The 24,465-nt window shown below is 32.6% G+C and overlaps 1 protein-coding gene across 2 annotated transcripts in view; it reads left to right on the forward strand.

The window, feature by feature from the left end:
• Positions 1-24,465, forward strand: part of LOC115424281 (rho GTPase-activating protein 44-like) — a 127,607-nt gene that overhangs the window by 53,798 nt on the left and 49,344 nt on the right. For both annotated transcript variants that reach the window (XM_030141439.1, XM_030141440.1), the window contains exons 2-6: positions 17,755-17,794; positions 19,847-19,966; positions 21,453-21,529; positions 23,062-23,173; positions 23,366-23,442. In XM_030141439.1, the coding sequence (XP_029997299.1) occupies positions 17,755-17,794; positions 19,847-19,966; positions 21,453-21,529; positions 23,062-23,173; positions 23,366-23,442 (426 nt within the window). The remainder of the gene's footprint in view (positions 1-17,754; positions 17,795-19,846; positions 19,967-21,452; positions 21,530-23,061; positions 23,174-23,365; positions 23,443-24,465) is intronic.

A 24,465-nucleotide genomic window follows, 5' to 3' on the forward strand; every position in this document is an offset into this window, starting at 1 on the left:
CTTTCAGCAACATCATTGACAACTTTTCTGGAATGCACAATTTTATCAGCCTTCTGAAAGTCTGCATCATCAGCCCAGTCTTCTGGAGGAATTCTGAAGAATGTTTGTGGCAGATCCAAAGTTTCAAAGAAACGTATGGTGCTGGTGGTGACAAAATCACTGATCTGCTTCCCTTCATAATTAAGGGCGTCCCAACGCTTTAGTGGAACCTCTGAACCTTCATTTTCCATCATGTTGTGGACCATCAGCTGCTTCTGCTCTTGTTTCACACTGGAGTCCAAGAATGTCAGGCCACCCAATTCTTCACTCAAGTACCAAAGATGTCGGCGGCCTTACTTCATACATATATTGCTAGATGAAGCACTCAAACCTTGGTTTTGCTCGTACTGATGCTTCTCTTAGCAGGTCAGCTCAGCTATGCTGAAAATGCAAAATTAGCCAATTTCCAGGAAACTTCCAGCAAATTGTGCAACCTCTAAAACAACTCCTTTTTCTTCCAATTTTTTTCCTAAATCATCTTTTGAATGCCAAAACTTAATATAGGGTCCTAATTGAGGTTATCTGAAACTTTATTTTTTACCGTGATTGTTGGACCACCCTAGTGAACATACACAGGGAGAGCTTATAATGCGTACAGATAACACGCCAATTAACAGTGGCGCATATGGCGTGTACGTTGATTATTTTTTCATTTTTTGTTAATTTTCTTGATTGCTTGAGTAAATTTTTTAAAATTCATTTTCTTCGTTATTATTATTGTCATTCCCAACACTGTTCTCTGAGTCGCAATCTTTCAGGAAAACACTCCCGCAAACACTAAAACTTTTCCTATATGCCGCTGTCATACTGTCATGAAACTTTGATGACTTCTAGTTCATCTGTAGATTCTCTGACACACACACACACACACACACACACACACACACACACACACACACACACACAAACACTGGCCTCGGAGCCTCACAGGTTGTCCATTAATTCATCTGCCAAGCTCTGATAACACACTATAACCATTCCATATCCTTCTTTACCTATCACCACTGGAGCTCCTGTCCTATCTGGGCTTTTGGGCTTCTTATTAGCATCCCTCAGCTGCCACAATCTCTCATGAGCCTCTTCGGAAAAACCATATCAAAGCTCGGATAGACAGTGACAAGCTCACAGCTGCAGTGCAGAAAACTGGGCTGCACACTCAGCACCGAATACATGTGACAATCTTTGCCCTGAAGGTCTTTTCGGAAAGGAACCGATGGCGTTTTGGAGATGCTCAGATGCTCTAGGAGCGTTGGAGTAGATGTGTGCCAGCCTTTAGTGCTTTGCTGGGGTTATTTTTGTCCTCCTTTTGTCATATAATCACCAAGCTGCGATCACACTTCTCCTTCTAAATCATGCCAGAAATCTCTAAACGCTCTCTCCGCCTCTCATGTACGCTCATGCACACATTTCCTGTCCCCCTAGCTCAGTTTTGCAGAGCGCTTTTTCCAAGAGGCTGCCTGTGATTAGATCCATTGGTACATGCTTTGACCCAGTTCCCATGGCTCCGCACTCACTTCTTGGCACTGAGGCCGGAGATGCGAATAAGTGACATCATTAAACCTCAGCTTTCTTTTGTTGCGGACGATGTATGGAATATGCAGAAATAACGGAATTACAGCTGCACGAGCTTCTGTCGGTTTCTTTTCTGCCATTTTAGGAGCTTTTTGATGTACATTTTGATGTGCAGTCGCGGAAAAAATTATTAGACCACCCCTTGTTTTCTTCAATTTCTTGTTCATTTTAACCCTTTCATGTGCACTGGTCACGACAGTGTACAGCTATTCTACAGCTGTTTTCTTATATATTCATGGATTATTTTTTTTTAAATACATATCTTTATTAAAGTTTTAACACATTCCATATCTTTTCTGATGTGAACTGGTAACATTGTGTAGATCTCCCCTGAGTATAAACCCCCCAGAATCACAAGCCCCCCCACCCCCATAGTTTTGACACAATTTATCAGTAAATACATGTTTCTTTGTTTCAAAAATTTTAACACATGGTGTCCAAGTGGACATTTTTGCAACTTCATGAAAAAAAGGTTCATAAGAACATTTTTATTTATTATTATTATTATTAGTAGTAGTAGTGGTAGTAGTAGTAGTAGTAGTAGTAGTAGTAGTAGTATGTTTTTTTATTTTTATTTTTTAACTTTATTTTTTTATTTTTATTTTTTTTTTTTTATTAATCTTTCTTTTTGTTAGAAAATTTTCAAACACATTGTTTTTTCATGCCTAAAGAGGAATAAAACACTCAAGAAAAAAAAATCTTGATTAATGTTCTCATAATTCGTGCATGAAAGGGTTAACGTCTAAAGGTACATGAGTTTGGACAAATATAATGATAACAACAAAAATAGCTCATAAGAGTTTAATTTCAGAGCTGATATCACGCCATTTTCCATGTTTTTTTTTTGTTTTTTTTTTGATAATAACCAAAATCACTTACTACAAAAGTAATGCATTACAGTAACAGATTACTTTTTGCTGTAATGTAGTAGCGTAAGGCATTACTAATCAATTTTCAGTACCTGTTGATCCACTAATCCTATCAATACATGTAAATAATTGGTGTAAAATATAGTTTGTCGTCTTTTCATGGTCATCAGATATGACCCATTTGGACATTCAGAGGCTCTGTAGTTACCATGGAAACACCGTCATCTTCTATAACAGTGATTCACCAGTAAAACCCATGGAGTTGGATCAATGACAAAGGATGGAGACACTTATTTTATGTTCAATTAATGATAGATTTGCTGAAAAACTTTTTTTTTTTTTTCATAAGTTTTCGGTGTTTTTCATATAATAACCCTCAAATGTAATCTCATTATGATAATAAAAGTACATGATCAGTAAATTAAATATAGGAAAATATCTAACATTGATTCCATGTTTTCTTTTCTGTCTGTTTTAGTCACATTATACACACAGTAGTTAGTACTTGATTGCATAACCATTGTTTCTGATGACTTCTGATGGTCTAAGAATTTTTTCCGTGACTGTATGCATGTTTTACAGATTTGATGATGAAAAATTCTGTTAAGGAAAAGCACAATTTTGATTGTAGTGGTAGTATTTTTGTCTTGCATCTGATTAGAAAGACGACAAAAAGATCCTTTGTATTGAGTTAAAGAGAGAAATTCAGTTTTGTTTTTAAATAAATGGTAGATTTTTTTTTTTGTAAGGCTATGGACAGTATATTTTGATTTCCTAGGTAATAAAAGCAGATATCCTGAAATCCCTCTGTAATTTTTTTTCATCTTGTGTGTAAACAAAATGAAAAAAGAATTTTGCACCTGGCTTTATCATATGTTCAGATCTATCTACTGAAAATATGCAACATCACACATATTTAAGGAGATAATGCCGAATTTTTGCATAACTAAACACACAAATTTAAAAAACTCGTAATACATTCCAGCACTTGATTGCATAACCATTGTTTTGGATGACTTTTGATGGTCTAATAATTTCTTCCGCGTCTGTTTGTGCACCAAACTTTCCAGTTATACACTTAACAGTATTCTGAAGATATTTACAGGGGGATTTGTTTAAAAAAAAAAATCATTCCTGGCCTGATTTATGTGAGATTTTAATCAAAAAAATATGGCAAAAATTGATTTTATTTATTTATTTATTTTTTGTTAGGCTATTAACAGTATGTTTGGATTTTCATGGGTAATAAAAGCAGATATTCTTGAAATCCCGCTGTAATTTTTTTTTTTCATCTTGTGTGTAAACAAAATGAAAAAAGAATTTTGCACCTGGCTTTATCATATGTTCAGATCTATCTACTGAAAATAGGCATAATCGCACATATTTAAGGAGATAATGCCTAATTTTTGCATAACTAAACACACAAATTAAAAAAAACTTGTAATACATTTTAGTACTTGATTGCATAACCATTGTTTCTGATGACTTCTGATGGTCTAATAATTTTTTCCACCACTGTATATGTATTTCACAGATTTGGTGATGAAAAACGCTGTTAAGGAAAAGCACATTTTTTATTGTAGTGGTAGTATTTTTGTTTTGCATCTGATTAGAAAGACGACAAAAAGATCCTTTGTATTGAGTTAAAGAGAGAAATTCAGTTTTTGTTGTTAAATAAATGGTACAAAATGGCTATTATTCCACGTTAGCACTGACATGGTTTGGGCACAATAGCCGGAAGAGATTGTACAGACAGGAAGGGGAAGTAAGTAAGAACGAGTATGTGTGCCACTGGAGGGTCTGCAGGTCTGCTTTAGACTCCAGACCGCCTGCTCAAGCAATTACTGGCTGCTTTGTCAGCCCTACGACAAGGAAGTATATTTTGCTCCACTCTGATTAGGTGTTCTTGGTAGAATTCTGCTTTATATATGCTTTGTTGCACCTTGTAAGCATCGATGTTAACCCATAAAGACCCAAACAACCACTGGAGACTGAGATCATCTACTGATCTAAACCGTTTAATACCTGTTGATCCACTAATCCTATCAATACATGTAAATAATTGGTGTAAAATACAGTTTGTCATCAGATATGACCCATCTGGACGTTCAGAGGCTCCGTAGTTACCATGGAAACACCGTCATTTTCTATAACGTCGATTCACCAGTAAAACCCATGGAGTTGGATCAATGACAGTGGCTGGAGACAGTTGATTTATGTTAATTTAATGATAGATTTCACTGAAAAAGTCCCTTTTTTCATAAGTTTTTGTTGTTCTTGATATAACAAACCCTCAAATGTAATCTCATCGTGATGATTAAAGTACACAATGAGTGAATTAAATATAATAAAGTACCTGATTTTCACTGAAAACCCCCCCCCCCGCAACATATAAAAAATAATACTGATATACGGTGATAAATCACTTAAGAATGGTTAGAGAGAAAAATATACAGTATTTTACTGAAAAAGTCACTTTTTCTTCAGTTTTCTCTGTTTCTAATAAAATAACCTTTGAATTTACTCTGAGCTTTTATGAACATCTACATGATCAGTGAATTAAATATAAGAAAAAAACATGATTTATACTGATAAAATGCAAATTACAGAGGATAATATTGTAATAAATGCAGGAAATATTAGAATATACATGATTTACACTGAAAAAAATTTAAATAAAAAGGATAATATTAAAATAAATGGTGATAAAACACTTAAAATGGGTTAAATATAGAGGGGAAAAAAATCACACACAAAACTAATATTGGGTCTTTATAGGTTAAAATAAATTGATCAGTGAATTAAATACAGGAAAATGCATGATTTATACTGATAAAACACAAAATACAGAGGGTAATACTAGAGTAAATGGAGGAAATATAGGAAAATACATGATTTACACTGAAAAAACTCAAAATAAAAAGGAAAATATTACAATAAATGGTGATAAAACACTTAAAATAGATTAAATATAGAGAAAAAAATTCATTTGGGAACTGCCACAAAAGTAATATTGGGTCTTTATGGGTTAATATAAATTAAGCAGTGAATTAGATACAGGAAAATACATGATTTCTACTGATAAAATGCAAAATACAGTGGATAATATTAGAATAAATGGAGGAAATATAGGAAAATATATGATTTACACTGAAAAAACTAAAATTAAAAAGGATAATGTGACAATAAATGGTGATAAAACACTTAAAATAGGTCAAATAGAGAGAAAAAAATCACAAACAAAAGTAATATTGAGTCTTTATGGGTTAAAATAAATTGATCAGTGAATTAAATACAGGAAAATACATGATTTATTCAGATAAAATGCAAAATACAGTGGATAATATTAGAATAAATGGAGGAAATATAGGAAAATACATGATTTACAGTGAAAAAATTTTAAATAAAAAGGACAATATTACAGTAAATGGTGATAAAACACTTAAAATAGGTTAAATAGAAAGAAAAAAGATCACAAACAAAAGTAATATTGGGTCTTTATGGGTTAAAATAAATTCATCAGTGAATTAAATACAGGGAAATGCATGATTTCTACTGATAAAATGCAAAATACAGTGGATAATATTAGAATAATTGGAGGAAATATAGGAAAATATATGATTTGCAGTGAAAAAATGTTAAATAAAAAGGACAATATTACAGTAAATGGTGATAAAACACTTAAAATAGGTTAAATATAGAGGAAAAAAATCACACACAAAAGTAGTATCGGGTCTTTATGAGTTAAAATAAATTAATCAGTGAATTAGATACAGGAAAATACATGATTTATACTGAAAAACTGCAAAATACAGCGGATAGTATTAGAATAAATGGAGGAAATATAGGAAAATACATGATTTACAGTGAAAAAATTTTAAATAAAAAGGACAATATTCCAGTAAATGGTGATAAAACACTTAAAATAGGTTAAATAGAAAGAAAAAAGATCACAAACAAAAGTAATATTGGGTCTTTATGGGTTAAAATAAATTCATCAGTGAATTAAATACAGGGAAATGCATGATTTCTACCGATAAAATGCAAAATACAGTGGATAATATTAGAATAATTGGAGGAAATATAGGGAAATATATGATTTACACTGAAAAAATGTTAAATAAAAAGGACAATATTCCAGTAAATGGTGATAAAACACTTAAAATAGGTTAAATAGAAAGAAAAAAGATCACAAACAAAAGTAATATTGGGTCTTTATGGGTTAAAATAAATTCATCAGTGAATTAAATACAGGGAAATGCATGATTTCTACTGATAAAATGCAAAATACAGTGGATAATATTAGAATAATTGGAGGAAATATAGGAAAATATATGATTTGCAGTGAAAAAATGTTAAATAAAAAGGACAATATTCCAGTAAATGGTGATAAAACACTTAAAATAGGTTAAATATAGAGGAAAAAAATCACACACAAAAGTAGTATTGGGTCTTTATGAGTTAAAATAAATTAATCAGTGAATTAGATACAGGAAAATACATGATTTATACTGAAAAACTGCAAAATACAGCGGATAGTATTAGAATAAATGGAGGAAATATAGGAAAATACATGATTTACAGTGAAAAAATTTTAAATAAAAAGGACAATATTCCAGTAAATGGTGATAAAACACTTAAAATAGGTTAAATAGAAAGAAAAAAAATCACAAACAAAAGTAATATTGGGTCTTTATGGGTTAAAATAAATTCATCAGTGAATTAAATACAGTGAAATGCATGATTTCTACTGATAAAATGCAAAATACAGTGGATAATATTAGAATAATTGGAGGAAATATAGGAAAATACATGATTTACAGTGAAAAAATGTTAAATAAAAAGGACAATATTACAGTAAATGGTGATAAAACACTTAAAATAGGTTAAATATAGAGGAAAAAAATCACACACAAAAGTAGTATCGGGTCTTTATGAGTTAAAATAAATTAATCAGTGAATTAGATACAGGAAAATACATGATTTATACTGAAAAACTGCAAAATACAGCGGATAGTATTAGAATAAATGGAGGAAATATAGGAAAATACATGATTTACAGTGAAAAAATTTTAAATAAAAAGGACAATATTCCAGTAAATGGTGATAAAACACTTAAAATAGGTTAAATAGAAAGAAAAAAGATCACAAACAAAAGTAATATTGGGTCTTTATGGGTTAAAATAAATTCATCAGTGAATTAAATACAGGGAAATGCATGATTTCTACCGATAAAATGAAAAATACAGTGGATAATATTAGAATAATTGGAGGAAATATAGGGAAATATATGATTTACAGTGAAAAAATTTTAAATAAAAAGGACAATATTCCAGTAAATGGTGATAAAACACTTAAAATAGGTTAAATAGAAAGAAAAAAGATCACAAACAAAAGTAATATTGGGTCTTTATGGGTTAAAATAAATTCATCAGTGAATTAAATACAGGGAAATGCATGATTTATACTGAAAAACTGCAAAATACAGCGGATAGTATTAGAATAAATGGAGGAAATATAGGAAAATACATGATTTACAGTGAAAAAATGTTAAATAAAAAGGACAATATTACAGTAAATGGTGATAAAACACTTAAAATAGGTTAAATATAGAGGAAAAAAATCACACACAAAAGTAGTATCGGGTCTTTATGAGTTAAAATAAATTAATCAGTGAATTAGATACAGGAAAATACATGATTTATACTGAAAAACTGCAAAATACAGCGGATAGTATTAGAATAAATGGAGGAAATATAGGAAAATACATGATTTACAGTGAAAAAATTTTAAATAAAACGGACAATATTACAGTAAATAGTGATAAAACACTTAAAATAGGTTAAATATAGAGGAAAAAAATCACACACAAAAGTAGTATTGGGTCTTTATGAGTTAAAATAAATTAATCAGTGAATTAGATACAGGAAAATACATGATTTATACTGAAAAAACTGCAAAATACAGCGGATAGTATTAGAATAAATGGAGGAAATATAGGAAAATACATGATTTACAGTGAAAAAATTTTAAATAAAACGGACAATATTACAGTAAATAGTGATAAAACACTTAAAATAGGTTAAATATAGAGGAAAAAAATCACACACAAAAGTAGTATTGGGTCTTTATGAGTTAAAATAAATTAATCAGTGAATTAGATACAGGAAAATACATGATTTATACTGAAAAACTGCAAAATACAGCGGATAGTATTAGAATAAATGGAGGAAATATAGGAAAATACATGATTTACAGTGAAAAAATTTTAAATAAAAGGACAATATTCCAGTAAATGGTGATAAACACTTAAAATAGGTTAAATAGAAAGAAAAAAGATCACAAACAAAAGTAATATTGGGTCTTTATGGGTTAAAATAAATTCATCAGTGAATTAAATACAGGGAAATGCATGATTTCTACCGATAAAATGCAAAATACAGTGGATAATATTAGAATAATTGGAGGAAATATAGGGAAATATATGATTTACAGTGAAAAAATTTTAAATAAAAAGGACAATATTCCAGTAAATGGTGATAAAACACTTAAAATAGGTTAAATAGAAAGAAAAAAGATCACAAACAAAAGTAATATTGGGTCTTTATGGGTTAAAATAAATTCATCAGTGAATTAAATACAGGGAAATGCATGATTTATACTGAAAAACTGCAAAATACAGCGGATAGTATTAGAATAAATGGAGGAAATATAGGAAAATACATGATTTACAGTGAAAAAATGTTAAATAAAAAGGACAATATTACAGTAAATGGTGATAAAACACTTAAAATAGGTTAAATATAGAGGAAAAAAATCACACACAAAAGTAGTATCGGGTCTTTATGAGTTAAAATAAATTAATCAGTGAATTAGATACAGGAAAATACATGATTTATACTGAAAAACTGCAAAATACAGCGGATAGTATTAGAATAAATGGAAGAAATATAGGAAAATACATGATTTACAGTGAAAAAATTTTAAATAAAACGGACAATATTACAGTAAATAGTGATAAAACACTTAAAATAGGTTAAATATAGAGGAAAAAAATCACACACAAAAGTAGTATCGGGTCTTTATGAGTTAAAATAAATTAATCAGTGAATTAGATACAGGAAAATACATGATTTATACTGAAAAACTGCAAAATACAGCGGATAGTATTAGAATAAATGGAGGAAATATAGGAAAATACATGATTTACAGTGAAAAAAATTTAAATAAAAAGGACAATATTCCAGTAAATGGTGATAAAACACTTAAAATAGGTTAAATAGAAAGAAAAAAGATCACAAACAAAAGTAATATTGGGTCTTTATGGGTTAAAATAAATTAATCAGTGAATTAGATACAGGAAAATACATGATTTATACTGAAAAACTGCAAAATACAGCGGATAGTATTAGAATAAATGGAGGAAATATAGGAAAATACATGATTTACAGTGAAAAAATGTTAAATAAAAAGGACAATATTACAGTAAATGGTGATAAAACACTTAAAATAGGTTAAATATAGAGGAAAAAAAATCACACACAAAAGTAGTATTGGTTCTTTATGGGTTAAAATAAATTGAAATGTAATGTAGAGACCTAATTAATCTTTTCTGCAGGATCATTATTCGCCTGCTGCGCTTTGTTGGGAAAAATCGGAGCTGAAAAATAACTGACGTCTATATATAAAGTGAGGCCATAAATTATTTCCAGCGGTTTTCTCTTTGCTCGTCGCTTATGGCCCGTTCACTTCTCCAGATGAGTAGTTTCATGTGCTTGGTTGCCCTTTCCTTCAGTCTTTGGCTTAGTCCCCAGTCTGCTGCATTCACAGTGGGACGTGATGCTCCTGGGTGGGAACTGGCATATTCCACTGGGTGGCCTTTTGCACACTGCTGTCCTGCAGGTGTTCAGACACTTAGGAAACGGAGGAAACAACATGAGGACGACGCCAAAATCAAGAACAACAAGAACATGTGTTATCTAAGATCACAATACAAAGAGATGGCAAACACACACAAACCCCCCCAAAAGGGACAGGTGTGTGAATTTGGCCGGTGTGTTTTATTTTAGAGGAACACTGCCGCTTTGACGATGTGCAAAAACTCAGTGGGTCTTCATCCTTTGCAAATCTGAGAGTGCCAGATGGAGAGATGGAGCTGGCGGAGAGTTGGACTTACAGCAACAAAATAGTCATTAGAGCGTTGAAAAACGTCTTCATGTCCTGTTTCCTCATGGCTCTTATTTAAAAGAACTGAACACGGACGAGTAAAAGGACACGAGTTTGTATTTAGTCATTCTAATCTAAACTAGAAGAGCACTCGGAGAGCGCAGACCTCCGCCAAGGCAGATCTGTCGTGTCCCTCCCCCGATCGACACCAAAACGTAATCATTTCTTCCTTTTGCCAGTTTCAACATTTCCTGAAAATTTCATCCAAATCTGTCCATAACTTTTTGAGTTATCTTGCTAACTAACCAACTAACTAACCAACCAACCAACCGACCACCAACCAAGCAACCAAGCAACCAAGCAACCAACCAACCAACCGACCACCAACCAAGAAACCAAGCAACCAAGCAACCAACCAACCAACCAACCAACCAACTAACTACAAAGAAACTAACTAGCTAACTAACTAACTAACTACAAAGAAACTAACTAACTAACTGACTAACTAACTACAAAGAAACTAACTAACTAACTGACTAACTAACTACAAAGAAACTAACTAACCAACTAACTAACTACAAATAAACTAACAAAATAACTAACTAACTACAAAGAAACTAACTAACTAACTAACTAACTAACTAACTAACTAACTAACTAATTACAAAGAAACTAACAAAATAACTAACTAAATAACTAACTTACTAACTAACTGACTAACTACAAAGAAACTAACTAACTAAGTAACTGACTAACTAACTACAAAGAAACTAACTAACCAACTAACTAACTACAAATAAACTAACAAAATAACTAACTAACTACAAAGAAACTAACTAACTAACTAACTAATTACAAAGAAACTAACAAAATAACTAACTAACTAATTACAAAGAAACTAACAAAATAACTAACTAAATAACTAACTTACTAACTAACTGACTAACTAACTACAAAGAAACTAACTAACTAACTAACCAACTAACTACAAAGAGACTAACGAACTAACTAACTAACTAACTACAAAGAAACTAACTAACTAACTAACTAACTAACTAACTAACTAACTAACTAACTAACCAACCAACCAACCAACCAACCAACCAACCAACTACAAAGAAACTAACTAACTAACTAACTACAAAGACACTAACAAACTAACTAACTAACTAACTAACCAACCAACCAACCAACCAACTAACTACAAAGAAACTAACAAAATAACTAACTAACAAACTAACTAACTAACCAACCAACCAACTAACTACAAAGAAACTAACAAAATAACTAACAAACAAACAAACAAACTAACTAACCAACTAACTACAAAGAAACTAACAAAATAACTAACAAACTAACTAACTAACTAACCAACTAACTACAAAGAAACTAACAAAATAACTAACAAACAAACAAACTAACTAACTAACTAACTACGAAGAAACTAACTAACTAACTGACTAACACAAACAAACTCACTCACTCACTAACTAACTAACTAACTAACACATCCTGGTAAAACATAACCTCCTTGGCGGAGGTCATGATTAGACAGGAGCAGGAGAAGAAACCGTATAACACCTGCCCCTTTTCTTGACACATCTGCTTACATCAGCATGTCCGTGCATTTCAGACCTAGGCCTTCAGTAGTGCTCCGTCTGAATCAATCCACCCCTCAATAACTATTTTACGGCTATAAAAGTCATCCTATTATGTAGAAATGCAGTATAAAAGTAACCGGTGGTGTCGGACTCTTCGTTGTGTTTTTTAAGGACCAGACCCTGCAGAAGCCAATTATGTAATAGCAACCGATAACGTAATAACGGACCATAACGTAACAAATTTGCCATCTTTAGAATGTAATAGGCCAAAAACGTAATATCTGGCCAATAATGCAATAAAAGTCCTGAACCAATAATGTAATAGCTTTTGGCAAATAATGTTATAACTTATGACATTATTTGCTCAGTTATTACATTTACAAAGAATTTTGTTTGTTACCATGCCAATAATGTAATAACCAGCCAATAAGTTATAACATTATTGGTTATTGGTCTGATAGAATAGACCTTGTTCTTTCCATAGACATCTGAGCATGCTCAGTACACCCCCCACCGCCTGTGTAATGGGGGGTAGCAGTGAGTGGCTATAAAAATAGACTGTTTTCACACCGTTTTCCCTGTTTTTGTTTTTTTGTTTTTTTTTACTGTTGTTTCCAGTTTTATGGTGCTTTTTCTTTTTTTTTTTTTTTTTACTGTGTTTTTACCAACTCTTGACCGTGTAACTGATTTTTGGAGTTCAACCAGGTGCCAAAAGGAACAGGACTGATTTAGAAAAAAAATAGCCCCAAAACAAAAACTGCTGGACCAAAATTCAAACACTTGTTGTTGTTGAGTGTGTTCCAGTTCACAGTTCATGTTCCATATCCTAAATCTCTTATTGATGTACATTCTGAGTGCCTTATTTAGTAAAAATATAGCAAACTGAAATTTCTCTCTTTGTCTTTTTCTGTTATTCCACCTGCTTTGACCTAAAACACACAGTAAAACAAAACCACAGAAGAAAAAGAACACAAACACATACTCACAGCAGCTTTTATGACATTGAAACAGACAATAATTCAGCTGTTTCAGGGTTAATGAATTAACTCCACTTTATAACCTTATAATTATTAGTATATATAATATAGTTTTGCACACTTTTATGTATATTTCTTTAATTATCATATTGATAATATTGCCCAGTATATATTGTACAAATTGCTGTTCTAATTTGTTGTATACATATTCAGAGCTTTGTTTGTATATTTAGAGGTTTATATATGTATATATGTGTTTTTTTTTCTTTTTCTGTTGTATTGATAATTTCTTTCCTGCAACTTTTTATTATACTTGAATGGAGTGACTGTAACATCCAATAATTTACCCCTAAGATTAATAAAGTTTTTTTTTTTTTTTTTTTTTTTAACACATATCTTTATTAACCCTTTCATGCACAGTAGTCACTCCAGTGGACAGTTCTTCTGCAGCTGTTCTCTTGTGTATTCATGGGTTTGGTTGTTTTAGTTCCGTATCAGCCAACACAGTGGACACTTATGCACCATCCCATAATAATACACTGTAGTTCACACCATTACTGTAACTACACTGTTCTAGATAAACCTGATCTACAGTAACATGTTTAAGTGTAAATCAAGTACTTGTTATTGCTATAAGTCTGTAATTAACTTTTTTTTTTTTTTAAGTTGCCAGTTTTTTTTTTTTATGTACAAATGATAAGTTACTACTCAAAAATCACCAAATTCACCCTAAAAATTACTCCAAAACCACCTAAAAATTACTCAAAAACCACCTAAAAACCACCTTAAAACCAGCCAAAAATCACCTAAAAACCAGCCAAAAATTACCCTAAAACCACCATAAAAATTAGTCAAAAACCACCAAAAAATCACCCAAAAATTACCCCAAAACCACCTAAAAATTAGTCAAAAACCACCTAAAAATCACCCAAAAACCACCTAAAAATTACCCCACAAACCACCTAAAAACCACCCAAAAACCACCTAAAAACCACCCAAAAACCACCTAAAAATCACCCAAAAACCACCTAAAAATCACCCCAAAACCACTCAAAAACCACCTAAAAATCACCCCAAAACCACCTAAAAATTACCCAAAAACCGCCCCAAAAACACCTAAAAATTACCCCACAAACCACCCAATAACCACCTAAAAATCACCCCAAAACCACCTAAAAATCACCCAAAAACCGCCCCAAAAACACCTAAAAATTACCCCATAAACCACCCAAAAAACACCTAAAAATCACCCACAAACCACCTAAAAATCACCCAAAAACCACCTAAAAATTACCCCACAAACTACCCAATAACCACCTAAAAATCACCCCAAAACCACCTAAAAATCACCCAAAAACTGCCCCAAAAACACCTAAAAATTACCCCATAAACCACCCAAAAAACACCTAAAAATCACCCACAAACCACCTAAAAATCACCCAAAACCACCTAAAAATTACCCCACAAACCACCCAAAAACCACCTAAAAATCACCCACAAACCACCCCAAAACCACCTAAAAATTATGTTTATGTTTATGTTTACGCATTTGGCAGACGCTTTTTTCCAAAGCGACTTACAGGGGAAAACCAATTAAATCACTCAATCAATCAAATTTTATTTATATAGCGCCAGATCACAAAAAAGTTATCTCTTGACATTTTATATATAGAGTTGGTCAAAACCAGACTCTAAGTCAATTCTACAGAAACCCAACAGAATCCTCCTGGAGCAAACACTTATGACTGGTGACAGTGGAAGGAAAAACTTCCCTTTAACAGGCAGAAACCCTGAGCAGACCCAGACTCCTGGAGGATGGCCGTCTGCCTTGACCAGTTGGGGTTAAAGAGAGAGAGTAGAGAAGGGGAAAAAGAGAGAGCGACAGAGATAGGGACTGGGGGAGAGGGGGAGAAGGGGGGAGTAGGGGGAGACACATGGAGGCGGTTGAGGATAAGTGAGTGGTGATGATGAGGGCAGGGAAGAGGCCGGACCACCGCAGCAGGTCCAGAGATAATCGTGAAAGAATCTGTGGTTGTCCTGGGAAAAACCTTATTAGAATATTTAAAATGGAATGTTTGAAAGTGCTAGGACAGGAGGTGCTCTCGGAAGAGCTGGGTCTTCAGGAGCTTCTTGAAGATAGGCAGGGATGACTCTGTTCTTGTAGCACTTGGTAGAGCGTTCCACCAACGTGGAACGACCCATGAAAAGAGCCTGGATTGTCTTGTACAAGGTCTGGGGACCACCAGACTACGTTCCCCAGACGAGCGGAGTGGTCGTGGGGCGACATAAGCTTTTATTAGTGCACCTAAGTAGACAGGAGCAGACCCACGGAGAATTTTGTAGGCCCACAATTACCCCACAAACCACCCCAAAACCACCTAAAAATCACCCAAAAACCACCCAAAAACCACCTAAAAATCACCCAAAAACCACCCAAAAACCACCTAAAAATCACCCAAAAACCACCCAAAAACCACCTAAAAATCACCCAAAAACCACCCAAAACCCCCATTACCCCCCATTTTTTCCTTCACGTCTGCTGTCGGCCTTGATGTTCACGCTGTCCCCCAGACTTCCTTCAAATCCATGGAAAAATCCCAGCATGTGTCCACATGTACTGTGTAAAAATGTATGATGTCTTATATTTGTGCTTTGCATTATCTTCTCTGTACTTTTAACGCAGTTTCGTAGAGGGGTGGGTCTTGTGGCGGCGCTGGAAGCCGGCAGCGGCTGAAGTCCCTATCTTCTTGAATGTAATTTCGTTTGTAGTACTTGTACTGTCAAATGACAATAAAAGCATACCATACCATACCATAAAAATTACCCAAAAACCACCTAAAAATCACCCCGAAACCACCCCAAAACCACCTAAAAATTACCCCACAAACCACCCAAAAACCACTTAAAAATTACCCAAAAACCACCCAAAAATCACCCAAAAACCACCTAAAAATCACCCCAAAACCACCTTAAAATCACCCAAAAACCACCCCAAAACCACCTAAAAATGACCCCAAAAACCACCTAAAAATCATCCAAAAACCACCTAAAAATCACCCAAAAACCACCTAAAAATCACCCCGAAACCACCCCAAAACCACCTAAAAATTACCCCACAAACCACCCAAAAACCACCTAAAAATTACCCAAAAACCACCCAAAAATCACCCAAAAACCACCTAAAAATCACCCCAAAACCACCTAAAAATGACCCCAAAACCACCTAAAAATCATCCAAAAACCACCCCAAAACCACCTAAAAATGACCCCAAAAACCACCTAAAAATCATCCAAAAACCACCTAAAAATCACCCAAAAACCACCCAAAACCACCCAAAAATCACCCAAAAACCACCTAAAAATCACCCAAAAACCACCCCAAAACCACCTAAAAATGACCCCAAAAACCACCTAAAAATCATCCAAAAACCACCTAAAAATCACCCAAAAACCACCCAAAACCACCCAAAATCACCCAAAAACCACCTAAAAAACACCCAAAAACCACCCAAAAACCACCTAAAAATTACCCCAAAACCACCTAAAAGTTAGTCAAAAACCACTTTTTTTTTTTTTTTTTTTTTTGGCATATTATCTCCATGAAGTGAGTAATGACTGGTATTAGCATGTTCAAATGTGAGAAAACTTCAGATTAGTGGCATTAAAAATGTCTGCTAAAGGTTCACACTGTCTTCCACATATAATTTTTGTAGATAATTCATTTATCAGACAAACTAGTAAAGTAGGTAAACAAACAACTACCCCGTCTGAGAAATGAATGACCTAGAAAAAGCATTAAAAAGGTTTTTATTTCATAGTTTTCACACAGTTTATCAGTAAACACACGTTTGTTTCCTTCATAAATTAAATGCATGGTGTGCAGCTGAGTGGACATTTTTGCAACTCCATGAAAAATAGGTTCATAAAAACTATTTCCATTGCATTTTTTTTTTTTTTTAATGCCTCGAGGAATAAAAAAAAATCTAGATTAAGGCTGTTATAATTCTTGCATGAAAGGGTTAAGGTTTTAACACATTACATATATTTTCTGACATGAACTGATAATATTGTGTGGGTCTCCCTAGAACATAAACCCCCAGAACTCATTAGCCAGTTATATTGAATTCATTTAAATCTGCTATTAATGGATATTGTTTGAACTGGGGACGAGCTTTCTCCCATTTCTGTAATCTCTGTTTGGAGGTCTTCTATCCACGCTAATCTTTTATAATTTGAGGATTCTTTACTCATTTTTTTTTTTTTTTTTAATCAGTTTCTTTTATATCATTGATATCTTCCCCGTACTATAGGGGTCTGATGTTGCTATTTCTTCTAAAATACTTAAAGGAGGGCGCTGATATGGCTGCGTCCTGGTGTGAATAAAACTATGAATCTGAAAATATTTCAACAAATGGGTTTGAGGGATTCCAAAGTTTGTTTTAAGAGTTTCAAAGGACGTAAGAATATTATCTTTATTTGCAATCCCAGATTAATAAAGTATTCTGATTCTGATTCTGATTCTGATTACAGGGCGGAAAAAACAGAAGTGTTGAGCGAGGACCTTCTGCAGGTGAGCAGTGGTATGAGTGTTTGTGTGTGTGTGTCACTGTAAAAAAGAAAAAAGAAAAAAAAAAACGGTATTATTCCGGCAGCAGGGGTGCCGAAAAAATACTTTAAAATAACGGAAAATAACCATCTCATCAAAATACAGTAATTTTCTATGATTAAAATAGTTTTTTGCCCTAACTTTACATGGGATTTTACTTTTTTTTTTTTTTTTGACTTTTTAATGTTTAATAAAGAATATTTTCATGTATTAAAACAATGAAATTACCTATAAATAAATATCTAAATAATTTTCAGTGAGACTAAGTTGTACAATCCAACTGATAAAAACTGTATTTTAACAGTTTATCAGTGCTTATACATGTTATACATTCACAAAAATACATTTATTCAACATTTTTAACACAAGATATTTGTCAATTAGCAAACAAGTCTTGTTAAACTTACAGAACAAATACTTCTTTAATGGTTAATTGTCAGTAATTTTATGTGTTTTTACTTTATTATTATTATTATTATTATTATTATTATTATTATTTACAGTATTAAACTTTAAATTAACAGTTTAATCTCATAAATAGAAAATAAATATTTGTGAAATTATGATACATTTGCAAATATATTTTAACTGTATTTTTCTGTAAAAAAAGAAAAAATTTTTTCAAAAAACTGAAATTTTATGGTTATTCACAGTTACTGTTTTTTTGTGTTTTACATTTGACGTGTAAAATCACAGTCTATTTTTGTCACTTCATTGATATTTTCCTGTATCTTAAAAATACAGGAAAAATCTGTAAAATAAACAGTGAAAATTCTGTTAAATTACAGATTTTTTTTTTTACAGTTGTGTGTGTGTCACTGTCAAAAAAAAAAAAAAAAAAGCGAAAAAACGGTATTGTTCCAGCAGCAGCGGTGCCGAAAAAATACTGTAAAATAACGGAAAATAACCATCTCATCAAAATACAGTAATTTTCCATAATTAAAATACAGTTTTTTGCCCTAACTTTACATGAGATTTTGCTTTTTTTTGTTTTTACTTTTAATGTTTAATAAACAATATTTTCATGTATTAAAACAATCAAATTATCTAGAAATATATATAAAATAATTTTCAATGAGACGAAGTTGTACAATCCACTGATAAAAACTGTATTTGGACAGTTTATCAGTGCTTATATATGTTATACATTCACAAAAACACATTTATTCAACATTTTTGTTGTGAAACCTCCCGTAATTACACAAGATATTTGTCAGTTAACAAACAAGTCTTGTTAAACTGACAGAACAAATACTTCTTTTACAGTTAATTGTCAGTAATTTTATTTCGTTTTATTATAATTTTTTTTTTTTTTTTTTTTTTTTTTTTTTTTTTTTACAGTATTAGACTTTAAATTAACAGTTTAATCTCATAAATATAAAATCAATATTTGTGAAATTATGATACATTTGCAAATGTATTTTAACTGTATTTTTCTGTAAAAAAAAAAGAAAAAAATTCTTTTAAAAAAATTGAAATTTTATGGTCATTCACACTTAGTTTTTTCATGTTATTTTCCATTTGATATGTAAAATCACAGTCTGTTTTTGTCATTTCATTGATATTTTCCTGTATCTTAAAAATACAGGAAAAACTTGTAAAATAAACAGTGAAAATTCTGTTAAATTACAGATTTTTTTATACAGTGGTGTGTGTGTGTGTGTGTGTGTGTGTGTGTGTGTTTATCAGGGATGGTAATGGGATTATGATGGCTGATAGAAGAGATGCCCTTGATGGTTTTATGGGAAATCTGTACTTTTACGAGCAACACTATCTGAATACTGCATGGCTCGTTCATTAATTATGTAATTGTACGCTTTAATCTGTATTATCAAAAACATCATGCTTAGAAAAAACCATTATGATTAATCGCAGCAACTTGTGGGGGCAATTTTTTGTCGGCGTGTCATTCTTAGACTTGTGGCGCTACGACATAAAAGATAAATGCATCGGAATAAAGTGTCGGAGATTAAATTCTTGTGTGTTCTGTGTGTATTTGTGTGTGTGTTTGTGCAGGTGGAGAAGCGTCTGGATCTGGTCAAACAAGTGACACACAGCACTCATAAGAAGCTGACTGCCTGCCTGCAGGGTCAGCAGGGGACTGACATGGAGAAGAGATCCGTCAAGTCACCTTCTGTGAGTACCGGCATCCTTCACCCGCTCTGACATTGAGCCGTGATGCAAGGCACTATCACATATCACACAAATGATGGCGGTTTGGGCTTTATAATATTGTTGATTTGATTTATTTATTTCGAACATGCAAAGAAACAAAATAAAACAAAACAAAATAACATTTAAATGGACACACTGTAAAAAAAAAAAAATCCTGTTGTTTTTACAGAAAAAAACTGGCAGCTGCGGTTACCAGAACAATACTGTAAAAAAACACATCCAACTGTGAAAATATTTACGGAGTAACTTATAGATTTAACATTTTAAACATGTCGATTTAAATGGTAAATGGACTGCACTTATTCAGCACATTTTCTACACCTTCATGGAGACCAAAGAATTTTCCAAAACCACCAGGTCCAACTGGGAACAATTTAAGGTTCAGTGTCTTCCATGGACACTTTAACATAGGGACAATCTGAGCCAGGATTCGAACCACCAACCCTTTGGTTATTGGACAAGCCACTCTACCAACTCTGCCAACCCATTAATTTACAAGTTTGAAATGTTAAATTGTTAAATGTTTACTACTTTTTCTGTAAGTTTTTTTATAAAAAAAAAAAAGAAAAGAAAATACACTGTTTTTTCAACATTATAGTCTTGCAATTTATACAGATATATGTCGAGGCCCAAAACGGAATCTGGCCCGATTCAGAATCGGGCCGGCCCAGAATGGAATTCTATTCTAGGCCGGCCTAGAATGGAATCCTGCTGCTATAATGTTATTTTTATACCATGTTTAATGCAAATGATCCATAATTTCATAATTTGTCATAATTTTACATTTTCAGTCTTACATACCTTGAGTAACTATTGTCAATTTCAGTCGATTTCACTGTACCATATATTGGCGGGGAGTACCACCAGGTTCTATTTGTAAATAAAGTGTATTATAGTTTACAATTAAAATGTTGTTTGTTTCATTTTTTTTTCACATATTTGCAAATTCCATGTATTGATTTTTGTAATAATTTAGATCATTTGCATTAAACATGGTATAAAAATAACATTATAGCAGCAGGATTCCATTCTAGGCCGGCCTAGAGTAGAATTCCATTCTGGGCCGGCCCGATTCTGAATCGGGCCAGATTCTGTTTTGGGCCTCGACATATACATAGAAATCCATCATTTCTACATACAAATCTGGTTTTGTTCACATACTCTTACTGTGGGAACTACAGCTATATTTGATTTAATCGTTAAAACAAAAATCTTTTCAAATGAACAACTTTACATTGTATTGTCACTTACAGGTTTTTTTATGTTGCAGTTTTACAACTTTTTGGTGTTAATTTTACAGTCACTTTTTACAGTGCAGAATCTATCTTCAAGCACATACAAGTCTGAATATTGCATGGTTGAAAAGGAGTAGGAAGAAGTATCAACTTATTGTTCTTTGGATGGAATGAATTAAAGCTCTATTAATGGAACTTGTTTCTCCTCCTAGAAAAAATTACCACTCACTATCCTGGCACAATGTATGGTCGAGGGGGCGGCAGTGTTAGGGGATGACTCTCTACTGGGGTAAGTGACCGTATTTAACAAATCGCATTAAAGTCGCAGTCAGCTTTATGGTCAGTTTTGCCAAATGTACATCGGATAAAGAAAAGTGAAATTACAAAAGTCTACGCAGGGTTCCCACTGGATCTTAAAAGTCTTGAATTTACACATCTGCATTTAATACCTTAAAAAGTACACTGTAAGACTGGATAAGTTGAGTTTACTTAAAAAATCTGAGGTAATTCGTTGCCTTAAAAAATTTAAGTATTAAGTAATGAAAACTTGAGGGCATTAAACTTAATTGTTTGATTTGAATGGATTTGCTGTTTTAAGAACAGTCCAGTTTTGTAAACTTAAGATGAACTAGATAGATAGATAGATAGATAGATAGATAGATAGATAGATAGATAGATAGATAGATAGATAGATAGATAGATAGATAGATAGAACGATAGAACAATAGATAGATAGATAGATAGATAGATAGATAGATAGATAGATAGATAGATAGATAGATAGATAGATAGATAGAACAATAGATAGAACGATAGAACGATAGATAGAACGAGATAGAACGATAGAACGATAGATAGAACGATAGATAGAACGATAGATAGAACGATAGATAGATAGATAGATAGATAGATAGATAGATAGATAGATAGATAGATAGATAGATAGATAGATAGATAGATAGATAGATAGATAGATAGATAGATAGAATGATAGAACGATAGATAGAATGATAGAACGATAGAACGATAGAACGATAGAACGATAGAATGATAGATAGATAGGTAGATAGATAGATAGATAGATAGATAGATAGATAGATAGATAGATAGATAGATAGATAGAACGATAGAACGATAGAACGATAGATAGATAGATAGATAGATAGATAGATAGATAGATAGATAGAACGATAGATAGATAGATAGAACGATAGAATGATAGATAGAACGATAGATAGAACGATAGAACGATAGATAGATAGATAGATAGATAGATAGATAGATAGATAGATAGAACGATAGAATGATAGATAGATAGATAGATAGATAGAACGATAGATAGATAGATAGATAGAACGATAGAATGATAGATAGAACGATAGATAGAACGATAGAACGATAGGACGATAGATAGATAGAACGATAGAACGAACGATAGATAGAACGAACGATAGATAGATAGAACGAACGATAGATAGATAGAACAAACGATAGATAGATAGATAGATAGATAGATAGATAGATAGATAGATAGATAGATAGATAGATAGATAGAACAAACGATAGATAGATAGATAGATAGATAGATAGATAGATAGATAGATAGATAGATAGATAGATAGATAGATAGATAGATAGATAGATAGATAGATAGATAGATAGATAGATAGATAGATAGATAGATAGATCCTTGCTGTCCACACACTTCCATCATCTCTAATTGAGTGCATATGATGTGTTGAACTCTTTTATATCACCACTAACACTTGTCTGCGTGTAACTGTGTTTGACATCCTTTCACTTTGTGTTTGTTACCGACAGGAAGATGCTGAAACTCTGCGGGGAGACAGAGGACAAGCTGGCCCAGGAGTTAATCCAGTTTGAGTTTCAGATAGAGAGAGATGTAGTGGAGCCTCTGTATGTGCTGGCTGAGGTACAACAGCACAGCCTGCACTGGAAACATTAATTAATTCACAGCGCCTTTGTGTTAGAACTGAATTACAGAACAGCACATTTTTATTTCCGTCTTATTAATAGGCCCAATGTGGACTTCATTTCCATGAAGGTTCCACGGTTTAATTCTCTCAACTGTGTTTAATCCTCGACTTCATTTTATCTTTCGTAGGTGGATATTCCCAACATCCAGAAACAAAGAAAGCACTTAGCTAAACTCGTCTTGGACATGGACTCTGCACGGACAAGGTAAGTATATTAAAGAGTCGGGTTTCAACCTGTTTGGGTTCATTTATTTTTAAAATGACGGCTCGGGTGTTAAATGTCTCTTCTTTAAGCATCATGTATCTAATCTTTGTCATGGATTCAGACCTGAATTTTAAAAACCACATACAAACAATTACAAAGTCAGCTTACTATCACCTCAAGAACTAGTGATGGGACTTTTGGCTCTTTGAAGGGAGCCGTTCACTGAAAAGAGTCGTAAAAGAGTCGTTCAAAAGACTGGCTCTTTTATGTTTTTTTGCATTCTTTTGAAACACCAATGTTTTAGGCAAGGCGAGGCAGTTTTATTTCTATAGCACATTTCATGTACAAGACAATTCAAAGTGCTTTACATAAAACATTAAAAGCATTACAGCAGAAGGCATGAGAAAAACAAACAAACAAACAAACAAACAAAAATCAGATAAATATGTAAAACAGATAAAAGAGACAAGCAGACTAAACAGATAAAAACTTTTGGCTGAAAAGGAATAGTGCAGATCTGAACTGATGAATAAAAACTCTATTCAAATGCAGCTGTGAACAGGTGAGTCTTTAACCTGGATTTAAATAACTAAATTTAATGACTAATTTAAATGACTAAATAGGCTACATGTGATGATTGACATTACATTTTAAAGGTGTTTAATTGGCACGGCAGTAAATATTATCTTACCGTAAAAAAGAATAGTTAGTTCAAATGTGAGGGCTAAATCCATGACATGAGAGGTGACATTAGGCAAATGATGGAATTTGACCAAAAACATCACGGTACATTATGTGGACTAGTCTGTAGCCTAAAAATGAAGAAAAAAATAAAACATTTTCTTATGATATGATATGTGTATCTGAAATCCTGATATGTTCTGGAGCACTGATGATGACAAGATGAAATGGTTGTTTAGTTCTAATGTATATAAATTAGCATTATTTGTTTGTAAAGCCTGGAAAAAGCGGCAGATGTGTTTGTTTAAATAGGTCAGTATTTTGTTTTGTTCATATCTATTG

Source organism: Sphaeramia orbicularis, chromosome 8, assembly GCF_902148855.1.
Source record: "Sphaeramia orbicularis chromosome 8, fSphaOr1.1, whole genome shotgun sequence".
NCBI classification, from domain to species: domain Eukaryota; kingdom Metazoa; phylum Chordata; class Actinopteri; order Kurtiformes; family Apogonidae; genus Sphaeramia; species Sphaeramia orbicularis.